General features: G+C 38.0%; 1 protein-coding gene across 1 annotated transcript in view; it reads right to left on the bottom strand.

The window, feature by feature from the left end:
• The window catches only part of LOC138307830 (GTPase-activating protein skywalker-like), a 76149-nt gene that overhangs the window by 33463 nt on the left and 16863 nt on the right, over positions 1–25823 (bottom strand). The window contains exons 2-7 of the mRNA XM_069248735.1: positions 19715–21540; positions 16769–17079; positions 16317–16418; positions 14202–14292; positions 6016–6119; positions 4376–4567 (exon numbers count right to left, since the gene is read on the bottom strand). Coding sequence (XP_069104836.1) covers positions 4376–4567; positions 6016–6119; positions 14202–14292; positions 16317–16418; positions 16769–17079; positions 19715–21278 — 2364 coding nt within the window. The 5' untranslated portion in view covers positions 21279–21540. The remainder of the gene's footprint in view (positions 1–4375; positions 4568–6015; positions 6120–14201; positions 14293–16316; positions 16419–16768; positions 17080–19714; positions 21541–25823) is intronic.

The raw sequence follows: 25823 nt of genomic DNA, 5'->3' as shown, positions 1-25823 counted from the left end.
GACCTCCCTTGTGTGTTGTAGGACTATGTTTAAGGACAACCTCCCTTGTGTGTTGCAGGACTATGTTAAAGGACGACCTCCCTTGTGTGTTGTAGGACTATGTTTAAGGACGACCTCCCTTGTGTGTTGTAGGACTATATGTTTAAGGACAACCTTCCTTGTGTGTTGTAGGACTATGTTTCAGGACGACCTCCCTTGTGTGTTGTAGGACTATGTGTTTAAGGACGACCTCCCTTGTATGTTGTAGGACTATATGTTTAAGGACGACCTTCCTTGTGTGTTGTAGGACTATGTTTAAGGACGACCTCCCTTGTGTGTTGTAGGACTATATGTTTAAGGACGACCTTCCTTGTGTGTTGTAAGACTATGTTTAAGGACGACCTCGCTTGTGTGTTGTAGGACTATGTTTAAGGATGATCTCCCTTGTGTGTTGTAGGACTATGTTTAAGGACGACCTCCCTTGTGTGTTGTAGGACTATGTTTAAGGACTACCTCCCTTGTGTGTTGTAGGACTAGACCTCCTTTATGTGTTATAAGGACCTGTTTACATGTGGAGGGCAGTAGATATGTGACCATGAGGCCAACAGGTTGATGAATGACCCGATATATACTACCTGTCATCACACATCTATAGGACAAATCATGATACATGGGGACTCATTTCAAAGAGCAATAATTAATTTTCTCTTTGTTTCTGGCTTTCTGATTGGCCTATTCATTTTTTTTATTCCATGATGAAAAAAACATTCGAGAATGGCATGGAATCCTGACGTTATCGTGACGTCACAATAGAAACATTGACGTTGCGTATCCATTTAAAAAACAATAATCCTTTGGAAAAAATCAATGGAATCGTACGTGTAAACGTATTTCATTTTATAAAGTAGCATGGAAAATTAATTATAAGCATTGAAGTCACTATTTTTTAATTTCATCAGGGTATGAAATAAATTTTGTTTTCAAACTTTTGTGAGAATCCTCTACAAGGATTCACACAGTTTGCAAACAAAATTTCTTTCATACCCTGATGAAATTAAAAAATAGTGACTTCAATGCTTAAAACAGACTGGTAACCTACTGATCAGCCAACTGTTATCAACTCAGAAGACCAGACTTGTATTACGTGTCTGAGTATTCTACAATCACACTATCAATAAGAAGTCAGAAGACCAGACTTGTATTACGTGTCTGAGTATTCTACAATCACACTATCAATAAGAAGTCAGAAGACCAGACTTGTATTACGTGTCTGAGTATTCTACAATCACACTATCAATAAGAAGTCAGAAGACCAGACTTGTATTACGTGTCTGAGTATTCTACAATCACACTATCAATAAGAAGTCAGAAGACCAGACTTGTATTACGTGTCTGAGTATTCTACAATCACACTATCAATAAGAAGTCAGAAGACCAGACTTGTATTACGTGTCTGAGTATTCTACAATCACACTATCAATAAGAAGTCAGAAGACCAGACTTGTATTACGTGTCTGAGTATTCTACAATCACACTATTAATAAGAAGTCAGAAGACCAGACTTGTATTACGTGTCTGAGTATTCTACAATCACATTATCAATAAGAAGTCAGAAGACCAGACTTGTATTACGTGTCTGAGTATTCTACAATCACACTATCAATAAGAAGTCAGAAGACCAGACTTGTATTACGTGTCTGAGTATTCTACAATCACACTATCAATAAGAAGTCAGAAGACCAGACTTTATTACGTGTCTGAGTATTCTACAATCACACTATCAATAAGAAGTCAGAAGACCAGACTTGTATTACGTGTCTGAGTATTCTACAATCACACTATCAATAAGAAGTCAGAAGACCAGACTTGTATTACGTGTCTGAGTATTCTACAATCACACTATCAATAAGAAGTCAGAAGACCAGACTTGTATTACGTGTTCTGAGTATTCTACAATCACACTATCAATAAGAAGTCAGAAGACCAGACTTGTATTACGTGTCTGAGTATTCTACAATCACACTATCAATAAGAAGTCAGAAGACCAGACTTGTATTACGTGTCTGGGTATTCTACAATCACATTAACCCTAAACCAATGACATACACAATAAGGCAGTCAACAGCACATACCGATACCATGCATTCATATATTAATTTCCGACAATTATTTACAAAACTTTTATAAAAATTGTATTACAAATTTTTTCACAAATTTAATTTTTTTATCTCACAAAATAAATTGGTATACAATATAAAATTGGTATACAATATTTGACCCACTCAACTTAATATTAACCCCTCAAAGATCAACCCATTCAACAATAACTCCTCTAAGATTGAGTCACTCAACATCAACCCCTCAAAGATTGACTCAATCAACATTAACCTCTCAAGGATTGATCCATTCAACATTAACCCCTCAAAGATTGACCAACTCAACATCAACCCCTCAAAGATTGTCCCACTCAACATCAACCCCTCAAAGATTGACCCACTCAACCCCTCAAAGATTGACCCACTCAACATAAACCCCTCAAGGATTGATCCATTCAACATTAACCCCTCAAAGATTGTCCCACTCAACATCAACCCCTCAAAGATTGACCCACTCAACACAATCCCCTCAAAGATTGACCCACTCAACATTAACCCCTCAAAGATTGACCAACTCAACATCAACCCCTCAAAGATTGTCCCACTCAACATCAACCCCTCAAAGATTGACCCACTCAACATAAACCCCTCAAGGATTGATCCATTCAACTTTAACCCCTCAAAGATTGACCCACTCAACAGTAACCCCTCAAAGATTGACCAACTCAACATCAACCCCTCAAAGATTGTCCCACTCAACATCAACCCCTCAAAGATTGACCCACTCAACATAAACCCCTCAAGGATTGATCCATTCAGCATCAACCCCTCAAAGATTGACCCACTCAACATCAACCCCACAAAGATTGACCCACTCAACATTAACCCCTCAAAGATTGACCCACTCAACATTAACCCCTCAAAGATTGACCCACTCAACATTAACCCCTCAAAGATTGACCAACTCAACATCAACCCCTCAAAGATTGTCCCACTCAACATTAACCCCTCAAAGATTGTCCCACTCAACATCAACCCAACTCAAAGATTGACCTACTCAACATTAACCCCTCTAAGATTGACCCACTCAACATTAACCCCTCTAAGATTGACCCACTCAACATCAAACCCTCAAAGATTGACCCACTTAACATCAAGCCCTCAAAGATTGACCCACTTAACATCAAACCCTCTAAGATTGACCCACTCAACATTAACCCTTCAAATACTGACCCACTCAACATTAACCCTTCAAAGATTGACCCACTCAACATTAACCCTTTAAAGACTGACCCACTCAACATTAACCCCTCTAAAATTGACCCACTTGACATTAACCCCTCAAAGACTGACTCACTCAACATTAACCCCTCTAAGATTGACTCACTCAACATTAAACCCTGAAAGATTGACCTTCTCTTTGTATATAGTATGTTTTTCCTACCAGCTTCATGATCACTTGGCCATGCTCTTTCAGGAGACTCCACTGAAATATTCAACTGATTCTAAGGGAAACAGTTTAAAAAAAATTAAGTAACAAAACTAAATTCTGGGAAACAAATAAGAAAAATAAGCAAAAATACCAAATACAAAGAATACTGTTACAGTAATGAAACCTAACAGACGGATAAGTTCAAAAATAAAAAACATTTGTAATTCATAGCTGAAGACATCACCAAGTACAAATCTCACATCTAACACCAGGCTCTGACAAAAACAACAAACATAACACCACTCACTTGGTCCGGTGTAACGATAGCACTGTTTACCGTGAGGAACAGTAGCTGTCCTGTAGACCACGACCTCTCCGCAGGCTTACACAACAGACAAGTCAGTATTCAGGTAGACATTTATTACAAATGTGAGCACTCAGTGAGGAATAAAAATAAAAACAAGACATCTAAATGGTGAGTGGGGAGGCAGAAAAGGTGATATACCGTATTATCATTTATCTGATTTCTTTAATTTTAATCTGCGATCAGTATCAAGTGTTACCTCCCCTTAAGGGCCAGACAAGTTTTGATAGCTATATCACACTTATGATGTTTATGTAAGTGATGTCTGTCTTTTCTATATTTTCTATGATATTCACAACTTTATGTATTTGAAGATCTGAGTGAGTGAATTTACTCTGAACCCATACACCCCTGTAAACACATAGGAATTCTTCTAATGCTAAAGCTTGAAGAGTGCATTTTGTAGTTTTATAAGTTAAATTTACCAGGTCCTATCCACTCACAAAGAGCTGATAACTGTCACACGAAAACCAATCACCATTTGTATATATAGAGACAACTCACCATTTCTTGAGTGAGTATCGTACTGCTACCCTCCATATGGATGTTGGTGGGACCACTGTTGGCACGGCGATGTCCATTCATAGACTGTGAGGAAGCAGATGGATGCAGATGATGGCTATTGATGAACATTTCATTCTTCAGTTGTAACTTCTTGATGTGTTTCCTGGTCAACCCGCGGATACCAAACCCTGTCTGAAGACAGAGACTCTGAGTACAGCACATGAATTCTCATCATATTCATACTTTGAATTCATATTGTACAACACATGAATTCTCATTATATCCATACTTTGAATTTATATTGTACAACACATGAATTCTCATTATATCCATCCTTTGAATTTATATTGTACAACACATGAATTCTCATTATATCCATACTTTGAATTTATATTGTACAACACATGAATTCTCATTATATCCATACTTTGAATTTATATTGTACAACACATGAATTCTCATTATATCCATACTTTGAATTTATGTTGTTCAATACATGAATTCTCATTATATCCATATTTTGAATTTATATTGTACAACACATGAATTCTCTTTATATCCATACTTTGAATTTATATTGTTCAATACATGAATTCTCATTATATCCATCTTCTGAATTTTATATTGTACAACACATGAATTCTCATCATATCCATCCTTTGAATTTATATTGTACAACACATGAATTCTCATTATATCCATACTTTGAATTTATATTGTACAACACATGAATTCTCATTATATCCATACTTTGAATTTATATTGTACAACACATGAATTCTCATTATATCCATACTTTGAATTTATATTGTACAACACATGAATTCTCATTATATCCATACTTTGAATTTATATTGTACAACACATGAATTCTCATTATATCCATCCTTTGAATTTATATTGTACAACACATGAATTCTCATTATATCCATACTTTGAATTTATATTGTACAACACATGAATTCTCATTATATCCATACTTTGAATTTATATTGAACAATACACATGAATTCTCTTTATATCCATACTTTGAATTTATATTGTACAACACATGAATTCTCATTATATCCATACTTTGAATTTATATTGTACAACACATGAATTCTCATTATATCCATACTTTGAATTTTTATTGTACAACACATGAATTCTCATCAGTTCCAAAATGTAATATGCACAACTAGGGCTCTATGAGAAATAGTCGTAACAAGCTTCACCAATCAAAGTCCAAGATGGCCGCCAATACTATCGGCCATCTTGTTCATCGATCGGTCCGAAAATGCAATATACACAACTAAGGCCCTAGAGGAACCATCATGTGAAATTTGAGAAGGATCCCTTCAGTACTTTCTGGGAAATAGCGGAAACAAGCTTCAACAATCAAAATCCAAAATGGCAGCCTCTTGTCCATCGATCTGTCCGAAAATGCAATATACACAACTAAGGCCCTTGGGGAACCTATATGTGATATTTTTTTTTTTTATTCACAAAGTAACTTGCTATATGGTATTCATATTTTAAACAGAATTTTGATCCTAAAGGTCAGGCACAATTCAAGCAATAAATTTCAATTCAAGCACTTTGAGAATTCTGTATAAATTAAGCATCAGTTACTGAGGGTTTTTTTCAAAGAAACTTACCCGTAACAGCTTGTCTGTTCGGAATGGGAACTCTCGACAAAACTGGCGGAGAGAACTTGCCGAGTCTGCCGGGCCATGTCTGCTGCTACTTCTGGTTCTCTTGGCTAAAATGACATCATCATTTCTAACATATATCACCATTATTTTGAGTTAAAATAAAAGTGTTTCTTGTGATTATTAACCCTCCTTCGGAATAAAAAATTATATATAACTGTGATTTACAACCTTTACTTGTGTGTTTGGTGTATAGAATGATGATAGCTAGAGCAGCCCTGTAGAATGTATTACCTGTATGTTTGGTGTATAGAATGACGATAGCCAGAGCAGCCCTGTAGAATGTATTACCTGTATGTTTGGTGTATAGAATGACGAAAGCCAGAGCAGCCCTGTAGAATGTATTACCTGTATGTTTGGTGTATAGAATGTTTGGTGTATACGAATGACGAAAGCCAGAGCAGCCCTGTAGAATGTATTACCTGTATGTTTGGTGTATAGAATGACGATAGCCAGAGCAGCCCTGTAGAATGTATTACCTGTATGTTTGGTGTATAGAATGACGAAAGCCAGAGCAGCCCTGTAGAATGTATTACCTGTATGTTTTGGTGTATAGAATGACGATAGCCAGAGCAGCCCTGTAGAATGTATTACCTGTATGTTTGGTGTATAGAATGACGATAGCCAGAGCAGCCCTGTAGAATGTATTACCTGTATGTTTGGTGTATAGAATGACGATAGCCAGAGCAGCCCTGTAGAATGTATTACCTGTATGTTTGGTGTATAGAATGACGATAGCCAGAGCAGCCCTGTAGAATGTATTACCTGTATGTTTGGTGTATAGAATGACGATAGCCAGAGCAGCCCTGTAGAATGTATTACCTGTATGTTTGGTGTATAGAATGACGATAGCCAGAGCAGCCCTGTAGAATGTATTACCTGTATGTTTGGTGTATAGAATGACATAGCCAGAGCAGCCCTGTAGAATGTATTACCTGTATGTTTGGTGTATAGAATGACGATAGCCAGAGCAGCCCTGTAGAATGTATTACCTGTATGTTTGGTGTATAGAATGACGATAGCCAGAGCAGCCCTGTAGAATGTATTACCTGTATGTTTGGTGTATAGAATGACGATAGCCAGAGCAGCCCTGTAGAATGTATTACCTGTATGTTTGGTGTATAGAATGACGATAGCCAGAGCAGCCCTGTAGAATGTATTACCTGTATGTTTGGTGTATAGAATGACGATAGCCAGAGCAGCCCTGTAGAATGTATTACCTGTATGTTTGGTGTATAGAATGACGATAGCCAGAGCAGCCCTGTAGAATGTATTACCTGTATGTTTGGTGTATAGAATGACGATAGCCAGAGCAGCCCTGTAGAATGTATTACCTGTATGTTTGGTGTATAGAATGACGATAGCCAGAGCAGCCCTGTAGAATGTATTACCTGTATGTTTGGTGTATAGAATGACAATAGCCAGAGCAGCCCTGTAGAATGTATTACCTGTATGTTTGGTGTACAGAATGACAATAGCCAGAGCAGCCCTGTAGAATGTATTACCTGTATGTTTGGTGTATAGAATGATGATAGCCAGAGCAGCCCTGTAGAATGTAGTACCTGAATGTTTGGTGTATAGAATGACAATAGCCAGAGCAGCCCTGTAGAATGTATTACCTGTATGTTTGGTGTATAGAATGACGATAGCCAGAGCAGCCCTGTAGAATGTATTACCTGTATGTTTGGTGTATAGAATGACGATAGCCAGAGCAGCCCTGTAGAATGTATTACCTGTATGTTTGGTGTATAGAATGACGATAGCCAGAGCAGCCCTGTAGAATGTATTACCTGTATGTTTGGTGTACAGAATGACGATAGCCAGAGCAGCCCTGTAGAATGTATTACCTGTATGTTTGGTGTATAGAATGACGATAGCCAGAGCAGCCCTGTAGAATGTATTACCTGTATGTTTGGTGTATAGAATGACGATAGCCAGAGCAGCCCTGTAGAATGTATTACCTGTATGTTTGGTGTATAGAATGACGATAGCCAGAGCAGCCCTGTAGAATGTATTACCTGTATGTTTGGTGTATAGAATGACGATAGCCAGAGCAGCCCTGTAGAATGTATTACCTGTATGTTTGGTGTATAGAATGACGATAGCCAGAGCAGCCCTGTAGAATGTATTACCTGTATGTTTGGTGTATAGAATGACGATAGCCAGAGCAGCCCTGTAGAATGTATTACCTGTATGTTTGGTGTAGAATAGAATAACGATAGCCAGAGCAGCCCTGTAGAATGTATTACCTGTATGTTTGGTGTATAGAATGACGAATAGCCAGAGCAGCCCTGTAGAATGTATTACCTGTATGTTTGGTGTATAGAATGAGTACCTGTATTGGTGTATAGCCAGAGCAGCCCTGTAGAATGTATTACCTGTATGTTTGGTGTATAGAATGACATAGCCAGAGCAGCCCTGTAGAATGTATTACCTGTATGTTTGGTGTATAGAATGACGATAGCCAGAGCAGCCCTGTAGAATGTATTACCTGTATGTTTGGTGTATAGAATGACGATAGCCAGAGCAGCCCTGTAGAATGTATTACCTGTATGTTTGGTGTATAGAATGACGATAGCCAGAGCAGCCCTGTAGAATGTATTACCTGTATGTTTGGTGTATAGAATGACGATAGCCAGAGCAGCCCTGTAGAATGTATTACCTGTATGTTTGGTGTATAGAATGAACGATAGCCAGAGCAGCCCTGTAGAATGTATTACCTGTATGTTTGGTGTATAGAATGACGATAGCCAGAGCAGCCCTGTAGAATGTATTACCTGTATGTTTGGTGTATAGAATGACGATAGCCAGAGCAGCCCTGTAGAATGTATTACCTGTATGTTTGGTGTATAGAATGACGATAGCCAGAGCAGCCCTGTAGAATGTATTACCTGTATGTTTGGTGTATAGAATGACGATAGCCAGAGCAGCCCTGTAGAATGTATTACCTGTATGTTTGGTGTATAGAATGACGATAGCCAGAGCAGCCCTGTAGAATGTATTACCTGTATGTTTGGTGTATAGAATGATGATAGCCAGAGCAGCCCTGTAGAATGTATTACCTGTATGTTTGGTGTATAGAATGACGATAGCCAGAGCAGCCCTGTAGAATGTATTACCTGAATGTTTGGTGTATAGAATGACAATAGCCAGAGCAGCCCTGTATAATGTATTACCTGAATGTTTGGTGTACAGAATGACGATAGCCAGAGCAGCCCTGTAGAATGTATTACCTGTATGTTTGGTGTATAGAATGACGATAGCCAGAGCAGCCCTGTAGAATGTATTACCTGTATGTTTGGTGTATAGAATGACGATAGCCAGAGCAGCCCTGTAGAATGTATTACCTGTATGTTTGGTGTATAGAATGACGATAGCCAGAGCAGCCCTGTAGAATGTATTACCTGTATGTTTGGTGTATAGAATGACGATAGCCAGAGCAGCCCTGTAGAATGTATTACCTGTATGTTTGGTGTATAGAATGACGATAGCCAGAGCAGCCCTGTAGAATGTATTACCTGTATGTTTGGTGTATAGAATGATGATAGCCAGAGCAGCCCTGTAGAATGTATTACCTGTATGTTTGGTGTATAGAATGATGATAGCCAGAGCAGCCCTGTAGAATGTATTACCTGTATGTTTGGTGTATAGAATGACGATAGCCAGAGCAGCCCTGTAGAATGTATTACCTGTATGTTTGGTGTATAGAATGACGATAGCCAGAGCAGCCCTGTAGAATGTATTACCTGTATGTTTGGTGTATAGAATGACGATAGCCAGAGCAGCCCTGTAGAATGTATTACCTGTATGTTTGGTGTATAGAATGACGATAGCCAGAGCAGCCCTGTAGAATGTATTACCTGTATGTTTGGTGTATAGAATGACGATAGCCAGAGCAGCCCTGTAGAATGTATTACCTGTATGTTTGGTGTATAGAATGATGATAGCCAGAGCAGCCCTGTAGAATGTATTACCTGTATGTTTGGTGTATAGAATGACGATAGCCAGAGCAGCCCTGTAGAATGTATTACCTGTATGTTTGGTGTATAGAATGACGATAGCCAGAGCAGCCCTGTAGAATGTATTACCTGTATGTTTGGTGTATAGAATGATGATAGCCAGAGCAGCCCTGTAGAATGTATTACCTGTATGTTTGGTGTATAGAATGACGATAGCCAGAGCAGCCCTGTAGAATGTATTACCTGTATGTTTGGTGTATAGAATGACGATAGCCAGAGCAGCCCTGTAGAATGTATTACCTGTATGTTTGGTGTATAGAATGACGATAGCCAGAGCAGCCCTGTAGAATGTATTACCTGTATGTTTGGTGTATAGAATGATGATAGCCAGAGCAGCCCTGTAGAATGTATTACCTGTATGTTTGGTGTATAGAATGATGATAGCCAGAGCAGCCCTGTAGAATGTATTACCTGTATGTTTGGTGTATAGAATGACGATAGCCAGAGCAGCCCTGTAGAATGTATTACCTGTATGTTTGGTGTATAGAATGATGATAGCCAGAGCAGCCCTGTAGAATGTATTACCTGTATGTTTGGTGTATAGAATGATGATAGCCAGAGCAGCCCTGTAGAATGTATTACCTGTATGTTTGGTGTATAGAATGACGATAGCCAGAGCAGCCCTGTAGAATGTATTACCTGTATGTTTGGTGTATAGAATGACGATAGCCAGAGCAGCCCTGTAGAATGTATTACCTGTATGTTTGGTGTATAGAATGACGATAGCCAGAGCAGCCCTGTAGAATGTATTACCTGTATGTTTGGTGTATAGAATGACGATAGCCAGAGCAGCCCTGTAGAATGTATTACCTGTATGTTTGGTGTATAAAATGACGATAGCCAGAGCAGCCCTGTAGAATGTATTACCTGTATGTTTGGTGTATAGAATGATGATAGCCAGAGCAGCCCTGTAGAATGTATTACCTGTATGTTTGGTGTATAGAATGATGATAGCTAGAGCAGCCCTGTAGAATGTATTACCTGTATGTTTGGTGTATAGAATGACGATAGCCAGAGCAGCCCTGTAGAATGTATTACCTGTATGTTTGGTGTATAGAATGACGATAGCCAGAGCAGCCCTGTAGAATGTATTACCTGTATGTTTGGTGTATAGAATGACGATAGCCAGAGCAGCCCTGTAGAATGTATTACCTGTATGTTTGGTGTATAGAATGACGATAGCCAGAGCAGCCCTGTAGAATGTATTACCTGTATGTTTGGTGTATAGAATGACGATAGCCAGAGCAGCCCTGTAGAATGTATTACCTGTATGTTTGGTGTATAGAATGACGATAGCCAGAGCAGCCCTGTAGAATGTATTACCTGTATGTTTGGTGTATAGAATGACGATAGCCAGAGCAGCCCTGTAGAATGTATTACCTGTATGTTTGGTGTATAGAATGACGATAGCCAGAGCAGCCCTGTAGAATGTATTACCTGTATGTTTGGTGTATAGAATGACGATAGCCAGAGCAGCCCTGTAGAATGTATTACCTGTATGTTTGGTGTATAGAATGACGATAGCCAGAGCAGCCCTGTAGAATGTATTACCTGTATGTTTGGTGTATAGAATGACAATAGCCAGAGCAGCCCTGTAGAATGTATTACCTGTATGTTTGGTGTATAGAATGACGATAGCCAGAGCAGCCCTGTAGAATGTATTACCTGTATGTTTGGTGTATAGAATGACGATAGCCAGAGCAGCCCTGTAGAATGTATTACCTGTATGTTTGGTGTATAGAATGACGATAGCCAGAGCAGCCCTGTAGAATGTATTACCTGTATGTTTGGTGTATAGAATGACGATAGCCAGAGCAGCCCTGTAGAATGTATTACCTGTATGTTTGGTGTATAGAATGACGATAGCCAGAGCAGCCCTGTAGAATGTATTACCTGTATGTTTGGTGTATAGAATGACGATAGCCAGAGCAGCCCTGTAGAATGTATTACCTGTATGTTTGGTGTATAGAATGACGATAGCCAGAGCAGCCCTGTAGAATGTATTACCTGTATGTTTGGTGTATAGAATGACGATAGCCAGAGCAGCCCTGTAGAATGTATTACCTGTATGTTTGGTGTATAGAATGACGATAGCCAGAGCAGCCCTGTAGAATGTATTACCTGTATGTTTGGTGTATAGAATGACGATAGCCAGAGCAGCCCTGTAGAATGTATTACCTGTATGTTTGGTGTATAGAATGACAATAGCCAGAGCAGCCCTGTATAATGTATTACCTGTATGTTTGGTGTATAGAATGACGATAGCCAGAGCAGCCCTGTAGAATGTATTACCTGTATGTTTGGTGTATAGAATGACGATAGCCAGAGCAGCCCTGTAGAATGTATTACCTGTATGTTTGGTGTATAGAATGACGATAGCCAGAGCAGCCCTGTAGAATGTATTACCTGTATGTTTGGTGTACAGAATGACAATAGCCAGAGCAGCCCTGTAGAATGTATTACCTGTATGTTTGGTGTACAGAATGACGATAGCCAGAGCAGCCCTGTAGAATGTAGTACCTGTATCTTTGGTGTATAGAATGACGATAGCTAGAGCAGCCCTGTAGAATGTATTACCTGTATCTTTGGTGTATAGAATGACGATAGCCAGAGCAGCCCTGTAGAATGTATTACCTGTTGTTTGGTGTATAGAATGACAATAGCCAGAGCAGCCCTGTAGAATGTATTACCTGTATGTTTGGTGTATAGAATGACGATAGCCAGAGCAGCCCTGTAGAATGTATTACCTGTATGTTTGGTGTATAGAATGACAATAGCCAGAGCAGCCCTGTAGAATGTATTACCTGTATGTTTGGTGTATAGAATGACGATAGCCAGAGCAGCCCTGTAGAATGTATTACCTGTATGTTTGGTGTATAGAGAATGACGATAGCCAGAGCAGCCCTGTAGAATGTATTACCTGTATGTTTGGTGTATAGAATGAATAGCCAGAGCAGCCCTGTAGAATGTATTACCTGTATGTTTGGTGTATAGAATGACGATAGCCAGAGCAGCCCTGTAGAATGTATTACCTGTATGTTTGGTGTATAGAATGACGATAGCCAGAGCAGCCCTGTAGAATGTATTACCTGTATGTTTGGTGTATAGAATGATGATAGCCAGAGCAGCCCTGTAGAATGTATTACCTGTATGTTTGGTGTATAGAATGACGATAGCCAGAGCAGCCCTGTAGAATGTATTACCTGTATGTTTGGTGTATAGAATGACGAAAGCCAGAGCAGCCCTGTAGAATGTATTACCTGTATGTTTGGTGTATAGAATGACGAAAGCCAGAGCAGCCCTGTAGAATGTATTACCTGTATGTTTGGTGTATAGAATGACGAAAGCCAGAGCAGCCCTGTAGAATGTAGTACCTGTATGTTTGGTGTATAGAATGACGATAGCCAGAGCAGCCCTGTAGAATGTAGTACCTGTATGTTTGGTGTATAGAATGACGATAGCCAGAGCAGCCCTGTAGAATGTATTACCTGTATGTTTGGTGTATAGAATGACGATAGCCAGAGCAGCCCTGTAGAATGTATTACCTGTATGTTTGGTGTATAGAATGACATAGCCAGAGCAGCCCTGTAGAATGTATTACCTGTATGTTTGGTGTATAGAATGACGATAGCCAGAGCAGCCCTGTAGAATGTATTACCTGTATGTTTGGTGTATAGAATGACATAGCCAGAGCAGCCCTGTAGAATGTATTACCTGTATGTTTGGTGTATAGAATGACGATAGCCAGAGCAGCCCTGTAGAATGTATTACCTGTATGTTTGGTGTATAGAATGACGATAGCCAGAGCAGCCCTGTATAATGTATTACCTGTATGTTTGGTGTACAGAATGACGATAGCCAGAGCAGCCCTGTAGAATGTATTACCTGTATGTTTGGTGTATAGAATGACGATAGCCAGAGCAGCCCTGTAGAATGTATTACCTGTATGTTTGGTGTATAGAATGACGATAGCCAGAGCAGCCCTGTAGAATGTATTACCTGTATGTTTGGTGTATAGAATGACAATAGCCAGAGCAGCCCTGTAGAATGTATTACCTGTATGTTTGGTGTATAGAATGACGATAGCCAGAGCAGCCCTGTATAATGTATTACCTGAATGTTTGGTGTATAGAATGACGATAGCCAGAGCAGCCCTGTAGAAGACCTTGATACCCTCCAAGATGAAGCAATCAACTATACACACCTAAAACAAAGTGATATACAGTATCAACATGTATCTATTTAATAATGCTTTGGTGTGACTGTAGAGATTTGTCTCTTTTATAAGTTCTCTGTACATATTCTTCAAATTTTATCATTAAATTTTCAATTCCGTCTTCGCATATTACAGAGTAGGCTGTCATGCGGGTAGGTATCTATTGTGACGTTATTATTTTTTGAGAGCATAATTTACATTATTTTCTTTGAAAAGTATGACATAACGCTTGCAAACACATGATGTAACAATCAATACCTACCCCGTAACTCTGTAATACAGAATGGGAGAGAATTGAAGGTACAGTCCAATCAAAGAACTATGAGAAGGATAGCTTAAACGTACAATGTATTCAGAAATAGATGAAGCAGAAACAAGGTAACAACATTGTCATTCATTCCGAGGTATTTAACAGCATACCTGTAATGATGTTTTAAATTGGTTAATCAAGGGGAAGAACTCTTACTCACCAGGTAAGGAAATGGAAGATCCATCAACAAGGGACAGAACTCCTACTCACCAAGTAAGGAAATGGAAGATCCATCAGCAAGGGAGAGAATTCCTACTCACCAGGTAAGGAAATGGAAGATCAATCAGCAAGGGAGAGAACTCCTATTCACCAGGTAAGGAAATGGAAGATCCATCAGCAAGGGACAGAACTCCTACTCACTAGGTAAGGAAATGGAAGATCCATCAACAAGGGAGAGAACCCGTACTCAACAAATAAGGAAATTGAAGATCCATCAACAAGGGACTGAACTCCTACTCACCAGGTAAGGAAATGGAAGATCCATCAACAAGGGAGAGAACTTCTACTCACCAGGTAAGGAAATGGTAGATCCATCAACAAGGGGCAGAACTCCTACTCACCAGGTAAGGAAATGGAAGATCCATCAACAAGGGGCAGAACTCCTACTCACCAGGTAAGGAAATGGAAGATCCATCAACAAGGGAGAGAACCCGTACTCAACAAATAAGGAAATGGAAGATCCATCAACAAGGGACTGAACTCCTACTCACCAGGTAAGGAAATGGAAGATCCATCAACAAGGGAGAGAACTTCTACTCACCAGGTAAGGAAATGGAAGATCCATCAACAAGGGGCAGAACTCCTACTCACCAGGTAAGGAAATGGAAGATCCATTAACAAGGGACAGAACTCCTACTCACCAGGTAAGGAAATGGAAGATCCATCAACATGGGACAGAACTCCTACTCACCAGGTAAGGAAATGAAAGATCCATCAACAAGGGACAGAACTCCTACTAACCAGGTCAGGAAATGGAAGATCCACAAACAAGGGACACAACTCTTACTTACCAGGTAAGGAAATGGAAGATCCATCATCAAGGGACAGAACTCCTACTCTCCAGGTAAGGAAATGGAAGATCCATCAACAAGGGACAGAACTCCTACTTACCAGGTAAGGAAATGGAAGATCCATCAGCAAGGGAGAGAACTCCTACTCACCAGGTAAGGAAATGGAAGATCCATCAACAAGGGACAGAACTCCTACTCACCAGGTAAGGAAATGGAAGATCCATCAACAAGGGACAGAACTCCTACTCACCAGGTAAGGAAATGGAAGATCCATCAACAAGGGACAGAACTCCTACTCACCAGGTAAGGAAATGGAAGATCCATCAACAAGGGACAGAACTCCTACTCACCAGGTAAGGAAATGGAAGATCCATCAGCAAGGGAGAGAACCCCTACTAACCAGGTCAGGAAATGGAAGATCCATCAACAAGGGACAGAACTCCTACTCTCCAGGTAAGGAAATGGAAGATCCATCAGCAAGGAAGAGAACTCCTACTCACCAGGTAAAGAAATGGAAGATCCATCAACAAGGGTGGAAGATCCATCAACAAGGGAGAGAACTCCTATTCACCAGGTAAGGATATGGAAGATCCATCAACAAGGGACAGAACTCCTACTTACCAGGTAAGGAAATGGAAGATCCATCAACAAGGGTGGGAGATCCATCAACAAGGGAGAGAACTCCTACTCACCAGGTAAGGAAATGGAAGATCTTTGAAAATCCACCAATACCAGGAGTCAAATACACTGTCAACACTTTTGGTGTTCCTCACTATGTTCACATAGGATGATTTCTGTGATATAAAAATAAAATTCCAAGACTTTCCCCAATTGCAAAATGAATATACAAATGTGCTGAATAATTTTCGGCTGATTTATCCAGATAGCAAATTTGTATTTGAACAAGTAGAGAGAGAAAAGGTCACCAGAACATGTCCCCAAATGATGTTGTCAGACTGTCTATGAAAGAGAGTTAGAATAAGGATGTATACACTGTAAAGAGAGTTAGAATAAGGATGTATACACTGTATTTTTAATCTTATTAAATTACTCGTCAAATACCAATATTTTGTTCATTTTTCATTTTACTTCAAAATTACCGAACTTAAATCTTAATGATATAATATCAATAAAATTTACATACAGCATATTTCTTGGTGAGGTCCCTGACCACCAGTTTCGTAGCTTCGAATGAGACTTTGGTTTGCATGATGAATGTTTCTTTGGATCGTAGCAGCCCATAGGCACAGTTGTAAGCTTCCGAGGGAGTCATGTAATGGAGGAAGACGCTGACCAAACCAAATAGTATCGGGCAGTAGGTGATGTCTGGATTAGTGTGGTGCATCACGGCCAGGATTTTGTGCACAGACTGGATACCCGAAGTATTCAAATGATATGTTGGCTGATTGTCAAAGTCCACAAAGGAAGGTAGAGTTACCTCCCCTGAATGTCCTCCTGAGAACAGACAGCAGTAATTATTAAAAACATAAAAATGGGGATATAGAACCACTGTATGTACATGTACAGTTGTAATGATTCATAAATTCTTGTCAATTTTACATCTTTAATAACTTTAAAATTATGAACAAATATTTAACAATATCAACTTCTACTACTTAAAGTGTACACGGAATGGTTTGGTATATAAGGCTTGATAACTGCTTCATTAGATAAAATTTAGAATGGAGAAAGTACGAGTTTCATAGCGATTACTTTTCTTTAGAACACACCTGAAGCCCGAAGCCATTGACCTCGATTCAGGACCTCTGACCTGTGACGTCACGAGGACAACCGGATCGACTCTACTCGCATAAGTTAGAGAGGCATTTTTGGTGTCTGCCATCTTAAACAAATTATCTGTTTGTAAATATCGATTTTGAAGACACAAATACTTGTGTACATGTCTGATACCTATTTAATATTATCCTCGATTACAGATATGAGTTTGAAATATGCTTGAAAATAGGGATTTATACCATGCATATATGAACAGATGTGTCTGTCGTATATAAATGAACACCTCTGAGCGATTACTGCATAATTACGCACCATAAAATATACCTAACTATACACTTACGTTGTATATCCGCGGTGTTTGGAACCTCATATACATGAATATTATATCAAGGACGTATATGTTCTTGATTATGTTATCCAAAATTGCGTTGTCTGAAATCGATCAGGTGACTTGATTAATACACATATAATACTTAATTATCAGTATATAAGTACATAATTGTTTGCCATTTAATTCTACTGTGATTTGGCGGATTTAATTCTATCAGAAACATATATTTCTGATTCTATATACCAAGTTTTGAAACCGTAATATCACAAATATTTATAATTTAGCAGGAGTGATATTTTTTATCCATTTATTTTTTACGAAATACATTCAGCTTTCAAATAATACGGTACATCCGACGACTTGTTAATATTTCGCTCAAGTTCATTCATTGGTGTCTTTAATTGAAAAATAAATCATGCACGGGTCAAACGGGAAAAAATGAGACTGAAGATGTCTATTTTTAATCCAAGCAGCAGATATGAGGTATCAAAATTAGAATACTACCGAATAGCCAATGTCGTGCTGCGTTACCTGTATACTGCAGTAACTAAAACGCGTGGTCAACCGAGACTCATGAGCTGTGGGCTAACCAGATTACGTCATAAAGGTGTATAGTGACCTGTCACGCTTTGTTGATTAGCTCACGTCAGGTGTCAAAATATCAGTTCACAGGTAAGTTAGCGATGGACCATCATGTAATTGTTGTATAATGTGGTGATATTTGTTTTCACTTTTCAATTCTTGGTTTACAGTGAAATATACCGTTCGAACATAACATATAACAAGTGTATTAAGCACTAGATGAATATACATATACTTCAGAAACACTCATGTATATATTTGTACATATATTTCTGGTTACATGTAAATGTATTCTTATAACAAAAACTACAAAATTATTTTCAAGAGACATATAGAGAAAGAACAATGCAAATATAATGCACAATGTCAGAATTTTGATATTTCTGATAGTTGCTAGATTTCAGATGTCCAATTCACTGTGAATTTTGGTCAATATCAATCGATATGTAATACCAATAATGGTATTCTATATGACCAATAAATGTACTGTTGATGATTGTTTAAGAACACATGTCGACATACATGTACATGTAGTATTAAAAGGAAGAAAGACTCATTACAGTTATAAATGAATTATATACCATGAAATCAAACTCTCAAGTTTTTATTTTTTTAACCCCAACTCCCAATTTATGTCTATGATATCTATGTGTATTGAGCTATAAAATACATTTAACACAAATTCTTTTCGTTATGCTGGTTCTTGAAATCCATAGAGCTAGTGAATTTTTATTTACACAGAAACATTTTCAAATTGATAATTACATGATCATCATTTTCCGAATTCCTTCCTTTAGATCACATAATGAAAATTGAATATTCCCGAGGTTTTATTATTTAGTAAGCTGTCAAAACAAAGATAAGATCGCTGGTTAAAAGTTTTTACACAAGGTGATGCCTACCAGAAACATACTTATCTAATAGATGTTTCTGCTTATGCATATGTATTTAGTCTGATTTTAGTTGCAATATTTCCTAATATATAATTAAATCGTCATCATAACTGTATACTGTATATATATTTGTAAAATTCTCGTAACCCCATTTCAGAAATACATAATGTCCACCTTTGTGCTATAACCCCACTACTAAACACCTCACTGCCGTTGTCCTCGTGACGTCACATCCGGTTATTCCCCAAATCAGCGTGAGCGGCCGATTCCCTGATAAGTAGTCGATATACAGGTAAAAATCGAGTACTTTGGAGGGCGTTATCTCTGTACTGAAGCGGCCGATTTTGATGCAGTTTTCAACATTCTTGTCAGGAAATCAAAGAGAATAACATATCAAAATATAATTTTCCGTTCCGTGTACACTTTAAGGTTATTACCAATCAAATGTCTCGCATGGATTTAAGAATTCATGCAAGTGGTATAACAAACTAAAATTTTGTATATGTGTATCTAAATATGACTACTGCGACTGGATGTGAACCCTTACTTTTGTCGTACAGTTCTTCCACCATTTCCTCAAAGAAGTTTCCGTCTGCCTTGTGTAAGTACTTACAAGCTTGTTGCCATAGTAACCCTCGCATCTGGTGATCATGTGACCACAGGCTTGTCCGTAGGAAGGATTTCAGGTGCTTCAGGTTCAGGCTGACCAACAACTTCTTCATATGATCTTCGTTGTCTTTTAGATTGCTGTCCTTTCTTTTCCTCTTCTTCTCCTTCGCGAGACAAGATGCGGGGTAGATTACACTTTCTACATTAACATCTGACACAAATGGATGATCGTAAACCGATGCCTCGATGTCATTAACTTTCTTTTCATCATCATGAGTAATGACCTCTGGTTGACCTTCTACATCAGATTCCTGATCCTGTTCAGTGAGAAAGTTGTCCTCTGTTCCTCCCTGAGCTATCACATCAACATCTTCAGATTTAGGCTCAGTTTCATCATCAGAAGAATGTTCATGTAGAATGCCCTCGACACCAGGGTCCCCTAAACCACCCACAGGCTCCAATGTCTCAATATCTAGATTTTTGGTCTCAGTTTCTGACACAATTATACCAACCCCTTGTTCAGATGGAGCATTGTTAGAGCTGCTCAAAGTGTCCACTTCTGTTTGACTTACATAAACATCTTTTAATTTAACACATGGAATCAGAATGGTTGGTTCTTTGTCCACTTCTGCTGTATCGTAATCCTCTCCCCTTGCTAGGCCAAGAAGCGTGCTCTTTTTCTCCATGTTTTCTTCACTTGATGACTCGTGTAAATGTCCACTGTTTTCCGATTTTCTTGCTAATTCATCCTCTGAAACAATCAACGATAACTGATTAGAATCAGCAGATGCTGGATCATCTATAGTCTCCTGGTTTTCTTCACAGAAATTCTGGCCTTGATCACCACCACTTTTTAAAACATTTTCTTCAGTAACAACACCATCATCAGAAGGACACCCTGCAGCAGACCTAGGACTATCCTTTAGATAACTGTCCACTTCACATTCATTCGAGTGCTGATTAAATTCTATTTCTTCTTTGGCATACTTCCTATCTTGACCAGTATCATCTAAATTCAATGACAAATCTGAATCTGGACTTAAAAGTCCTATCTCATTACAATTACCAGTTTCAATAGACTCATCTGGTTTTCCTGATTTTTCAAATCCTTCGTCATTTGGTTCAATATCATCTGTTGATGAAGTATTAGTTTCATCAAATGGCAGGAGTAAGACTTTATCTCCGTGGAATCCTTCTTTGGTATCACACACAAATTCTAATTTTACATCTGTTTCAGTGAAGTGATCATAATTCAATTGTTCTTCTGTGTCTTTGGTTAAACTTTCGCTAGATATCGGATCATAATCTGTATCAGATTCGGATGGGAATTTAGCTGCAGTTACTTCTGATTCTGGAGTTTTATCTTTGCCAGATTGCTTCAGTTCATTTTTAATATCATCATGATCTCCACTGTCAGGGTCACCAGGTAGATCTGTAATAGAACCCTCAGCTACCAACGATAGCTCCTCATGACTTATGAGATCCAATAAATCTGTATTCATTGAGAAATGTTTTTTGTGTGCTGAGTAAAATTGAAAGATCAGAAATACCTTTACATAACACTAGTTAATGCATACAAAATGTTAACGTGTTTTAAACACATATGTGTCAGCCCAGCTGTGTGTTAGGTGAGATTGACACCAATTAACATGGTGAGTTTAGGAAGATTATCCATTCACTTCAATGATGTTGTTCTGCATGTCTCTGTGTATAGCAGGTAAAGGGCTCGGTCATAGTCACCTCAGCCTACAATATACTCCATGTCTGTAAATAACCAAAATAAATATAAGGATAAGGTTTTTACAAATAAATCTTAAAAGTTTCGCCCTGAAAATAAATCAAAACACCTCAAGTTCTATATGTATAATACTGGGTCATTACAATTACATATATACTACATACAGGACTCTATAGACACCTCAAGTTCTATATGTGTAATACTGGATCATTATAATTACATATATACTACATACAGGACTCTATACACACCTCAAGTTCTATATGTGTAATACTGGATCATTATAATTACATATATACTACATACAGGACTCTATACACACCTCAAGTTCTATATGTGTAATACTGGGTCATTATAATTACATATATACTACATACAGGACTCTATACACACCTCAAGTTCTATATGTATAATACTGGGTCATTATAATTACATATATACTACATACAGGACTCTATACACACACTCAAGTTCTATATGTATAATACTGGGTCATTATAATTACATATATACTACATACAGGACTCTATACACACCTCAAGTTCTATATGTATAATACTGGGTCATTATAATTACATATATACTACATACAGGACTCTATACACACCTCAAGTTCTATATGTGTAATACTGGGTCATTATAATTACATATATACTACATACAGGACTCTATACACACCTCAAGCTCTATATGTGTAATACAGCTGGGTCATTATATATAATTATAATTACATATATACTACATACAGGACTCTATACACACCTCAAGTTCTATATGTATAATACTGGGTCATTATAATTACATATATACTACATACAGGACTCTATAGACATCTCAAGTTCTATATGTATAATACTGGGTCATTATAATTACATATATACTACATACAGGACTCTATACACACCTCAAGCTCTATATGTGTAATACTGGGTCATTATAATTACATATATACTACATACAGGACTCTATACACACCTCAAGCTCTATATGTGTAATACTGGGTCATTATAATTACATATATACTACATACAGGACTCTATACACACCTCAAGTTCTATATGTATAATACTGGGTCATTATAATTACATATATATATACTACATACAGGACTCTATAGACACCTTACGTTCTATATGTGTATACGTAATACTGGATCATTATAATTACATATATACTACATACAGGACTCTAAACACACCTCAAGTTCTATATGTATAATACTGGATCATTATAATTACATATATACTACATACAGGACTCTATACACAGCTCAAGTTCTATATGTGTAATACTGGGTCATTGTAATTACATATATACTACATACAGGACTCTAAACACACCTCAAATTAAGCTCTATATGTATAAAACGTGATCATTATAATTAAATATATACTACATACAGGACTCTATAGACACCTCAAGTTCGAATTCTATATGTGTAATACTGGGTCATTATAATTACACATATATATATACTACATACAGGACTCTATACACACCTCAAGCTCTATATGTATAATACTGGATCATTATAATTGCATATATACTACATACAGGACTCTAAACACGCCTCAAGTTCTATATGTATAATACTGGATCATTATAATTACATATATACTACATACAGGACTCTATACACACCTCTAGTTCTATATGTGTAATACTGGGTCATTGTAATTACATATATACTACATACAGGACTCTAAACACACCTCAAGCTCTATATGTATAATACTGGGTCATTATAATTACATATATACTACATACAGGACTCTATACACACCTCAAGTTCTATATGTGTAATACTGGGTCATTATAATTACATATATACTACATACAGGTCTCTATACACACCTCAAGTTCTATATGTGTAATACTGGGTCATTATAATTACATATATACTACATACAGGACTCTATACACACCTCAAGTTCTATATGTGTATATAATTACATGGGGCTCTATAACCCTCAAGTTCTATATGTTAATACTGGTCATTATAATTACATATATACTACATACAGGACTCTATACACACCTCAAGTTCTATATGTATAATACTGGGTCATTATAATTACATATATACTACATAAGGCTCTATACACACCTCAAGTTCTATATGTTATACTGGTCATTATAATTACATATATACTACATACAGGCTCTATACACACCTCAAGTTCTATATGTGTAATACTGGATCATTATAATTACATATATACTACATACAGGACTCTATACACACACTTCAAGTTCTATATGTATAATACTGGGTCATTATAATTACATATATACTACATACAGGACTCTATACACACCTCAAGTTCTATATGTGTAATACTGGATCATTATAATTACATATATACTACATACAGGACTCTATAAACACACCTCAAGTTCTATATGTGTAAATACTGGGTCATTATAATTACATATATACTACATACAGGACTCTATACACACCTCAAGTTCTATATGTGTAATACTGGGTCATTATAATTACATATATACTACATACAGGACTCTATACACACCTCAAGTTCTATATGTGTAATACTGGGTCATTATAATTACATATATACTACATACAGGACTCTAATAATATACTGTCGATTTCATTGTTAGACGACTTTATTTAGCTGTAAATGTCGTTGTTGACATTCATGTGTTCGTCACTGACAACTTGTTGTCAAAATGACGTAGTCGGCGTTTCGAGTGTATTCGTTGTAGAAATATTGTAAAGAATGTCTGCTATTATACTTAGATCGTTTTATTGTTTAGGAAGATTTGTGTATTTGATTTAGGTACAGATGCATTGTATACGATGTGTATTTTTATAGTATCGGAGGGATTATATTATAGTTCCTTTGCGTAAGGTTTCGGGTGTGAGACAGGCCAACCGAGGCTTTCAGCCAATCAGCGGGCGGCCTAGCCTCGCACGAGGCCCAAAGGTTATAAATAGGGGTGAGCACAGGGCCTCGCCACTTCTGTTTCACCGGTACCAGCGAGCGGTCACTACGCTCTCGCAGGATAATAGCGCCAGACGAAATTGGTTATTTCTTAAGTTAGGATTAGACACTCACATGTTTTAAGAGTAAGGCTCTTAGCCTCTATGAGTTGTCTAAGTATTTATTTCTTGGATTATTTGGTTATAGGATATGAAACTCATAAGTTTCAAGAGTGCGGCTCTTAGCCTCTATGAGTTATCATTGTATATGTATTTTATGACAAGCTTAGGAAAGACTCTCATAAGTTTCAAGAGTGCGGCTCTTAGCCTCTGTGAGATGTCAGTAGTCGATTTCTCAGGAAAGACTCATAAGTTTCAAGAGTACGGCTCTTAGCCTCTGTGAGATTACTGGAATTATGGAGATTATCATTCTTATTTAACACATGTTGTGACTTTCTCAGTTAGATAATATATTCTTTAACTTTTATTACTGGCTTGAGTCTTTTATTATACTGGATCATTCCGGATAAGCAATCGTTGAGACTTGTAGTCTTAACCTACGGATCATACAAAATATAAGGTTAGACAGGAACTGCGACCTGGGTGCTGGGTACTACCTGCACGCTACCAAGGAATACTTAGGAATACCGCACCCGGGTCCGGTTTTTGTCACAGTGGTGGCAGCGGTGGGATCCTTTTGATTGCTTGGAATACCTAAATCTAGTAAATATGTTGGAAACAGAAGACAAAGAAGAGCACACACATCACGCAGAAGAACAAGGAGAGGGCACGTCTACATCTGGTACCGGTGGAACAGACGTCCCACAGGCTCATCATTTAGTGGACTCGGCTAATGACGAAAGCAATACAAGTAGTACTCCAATGCTACATGGAAGTAGACTGGAAATGACACCTTCAGGTACAACCGGAGAGAGAAATGGAATATCTAAATGAGCAAATGAACATATTGGGTCGAAAATTTGAAGACATGGAAAGGGAGATAACTGTTGCTTTCGAGAGAAATGGAGGAAGGGATGTGCAGACTGGAAATAATAGTCTGACATCATATTGCCTGTATGCGGATACCATTGATGGAGAAAGTGGAACAAATCCCAGAATGGCCACTGGGATGGACTTCCGGTCCAGTAGTGAAGAAGAGAGAAACACTACTGGGGAAAATGGTGCAGCAGGAGGTAATGCGCTCAGTAATGACGAAAACAGGGATCTGTTGACCAGATCTGATAACCATGAGAGTGGGGTTCTACAGCATGGTGGAAATAAACATGGGCTATACCACTCTAACTATAGGTGTAGAGGTGGTCGAGGGTCGCATGTGAATAATCAATGTCTTGGTTTAGAAAA

Source organism: Argopecten irradians, chromosome 14, assembly GCF_041381155.1.
Source record: "Argopecten irradians isolate NY chromosome 14, Ai_NY, whole genome shotgun sequence".
Taxonomy (NCBI): domain Eukaryota; kingdom Metazoa; phylum Mollusca; class Bivalvia; order Pectinida; family Pectinidae; genus Argopecten; species Argopecten irradians.
Note: the sequence above shows the minus strand (reverse complement) of the source record. Positions and strands in the feature narration are given on the sequence as shown.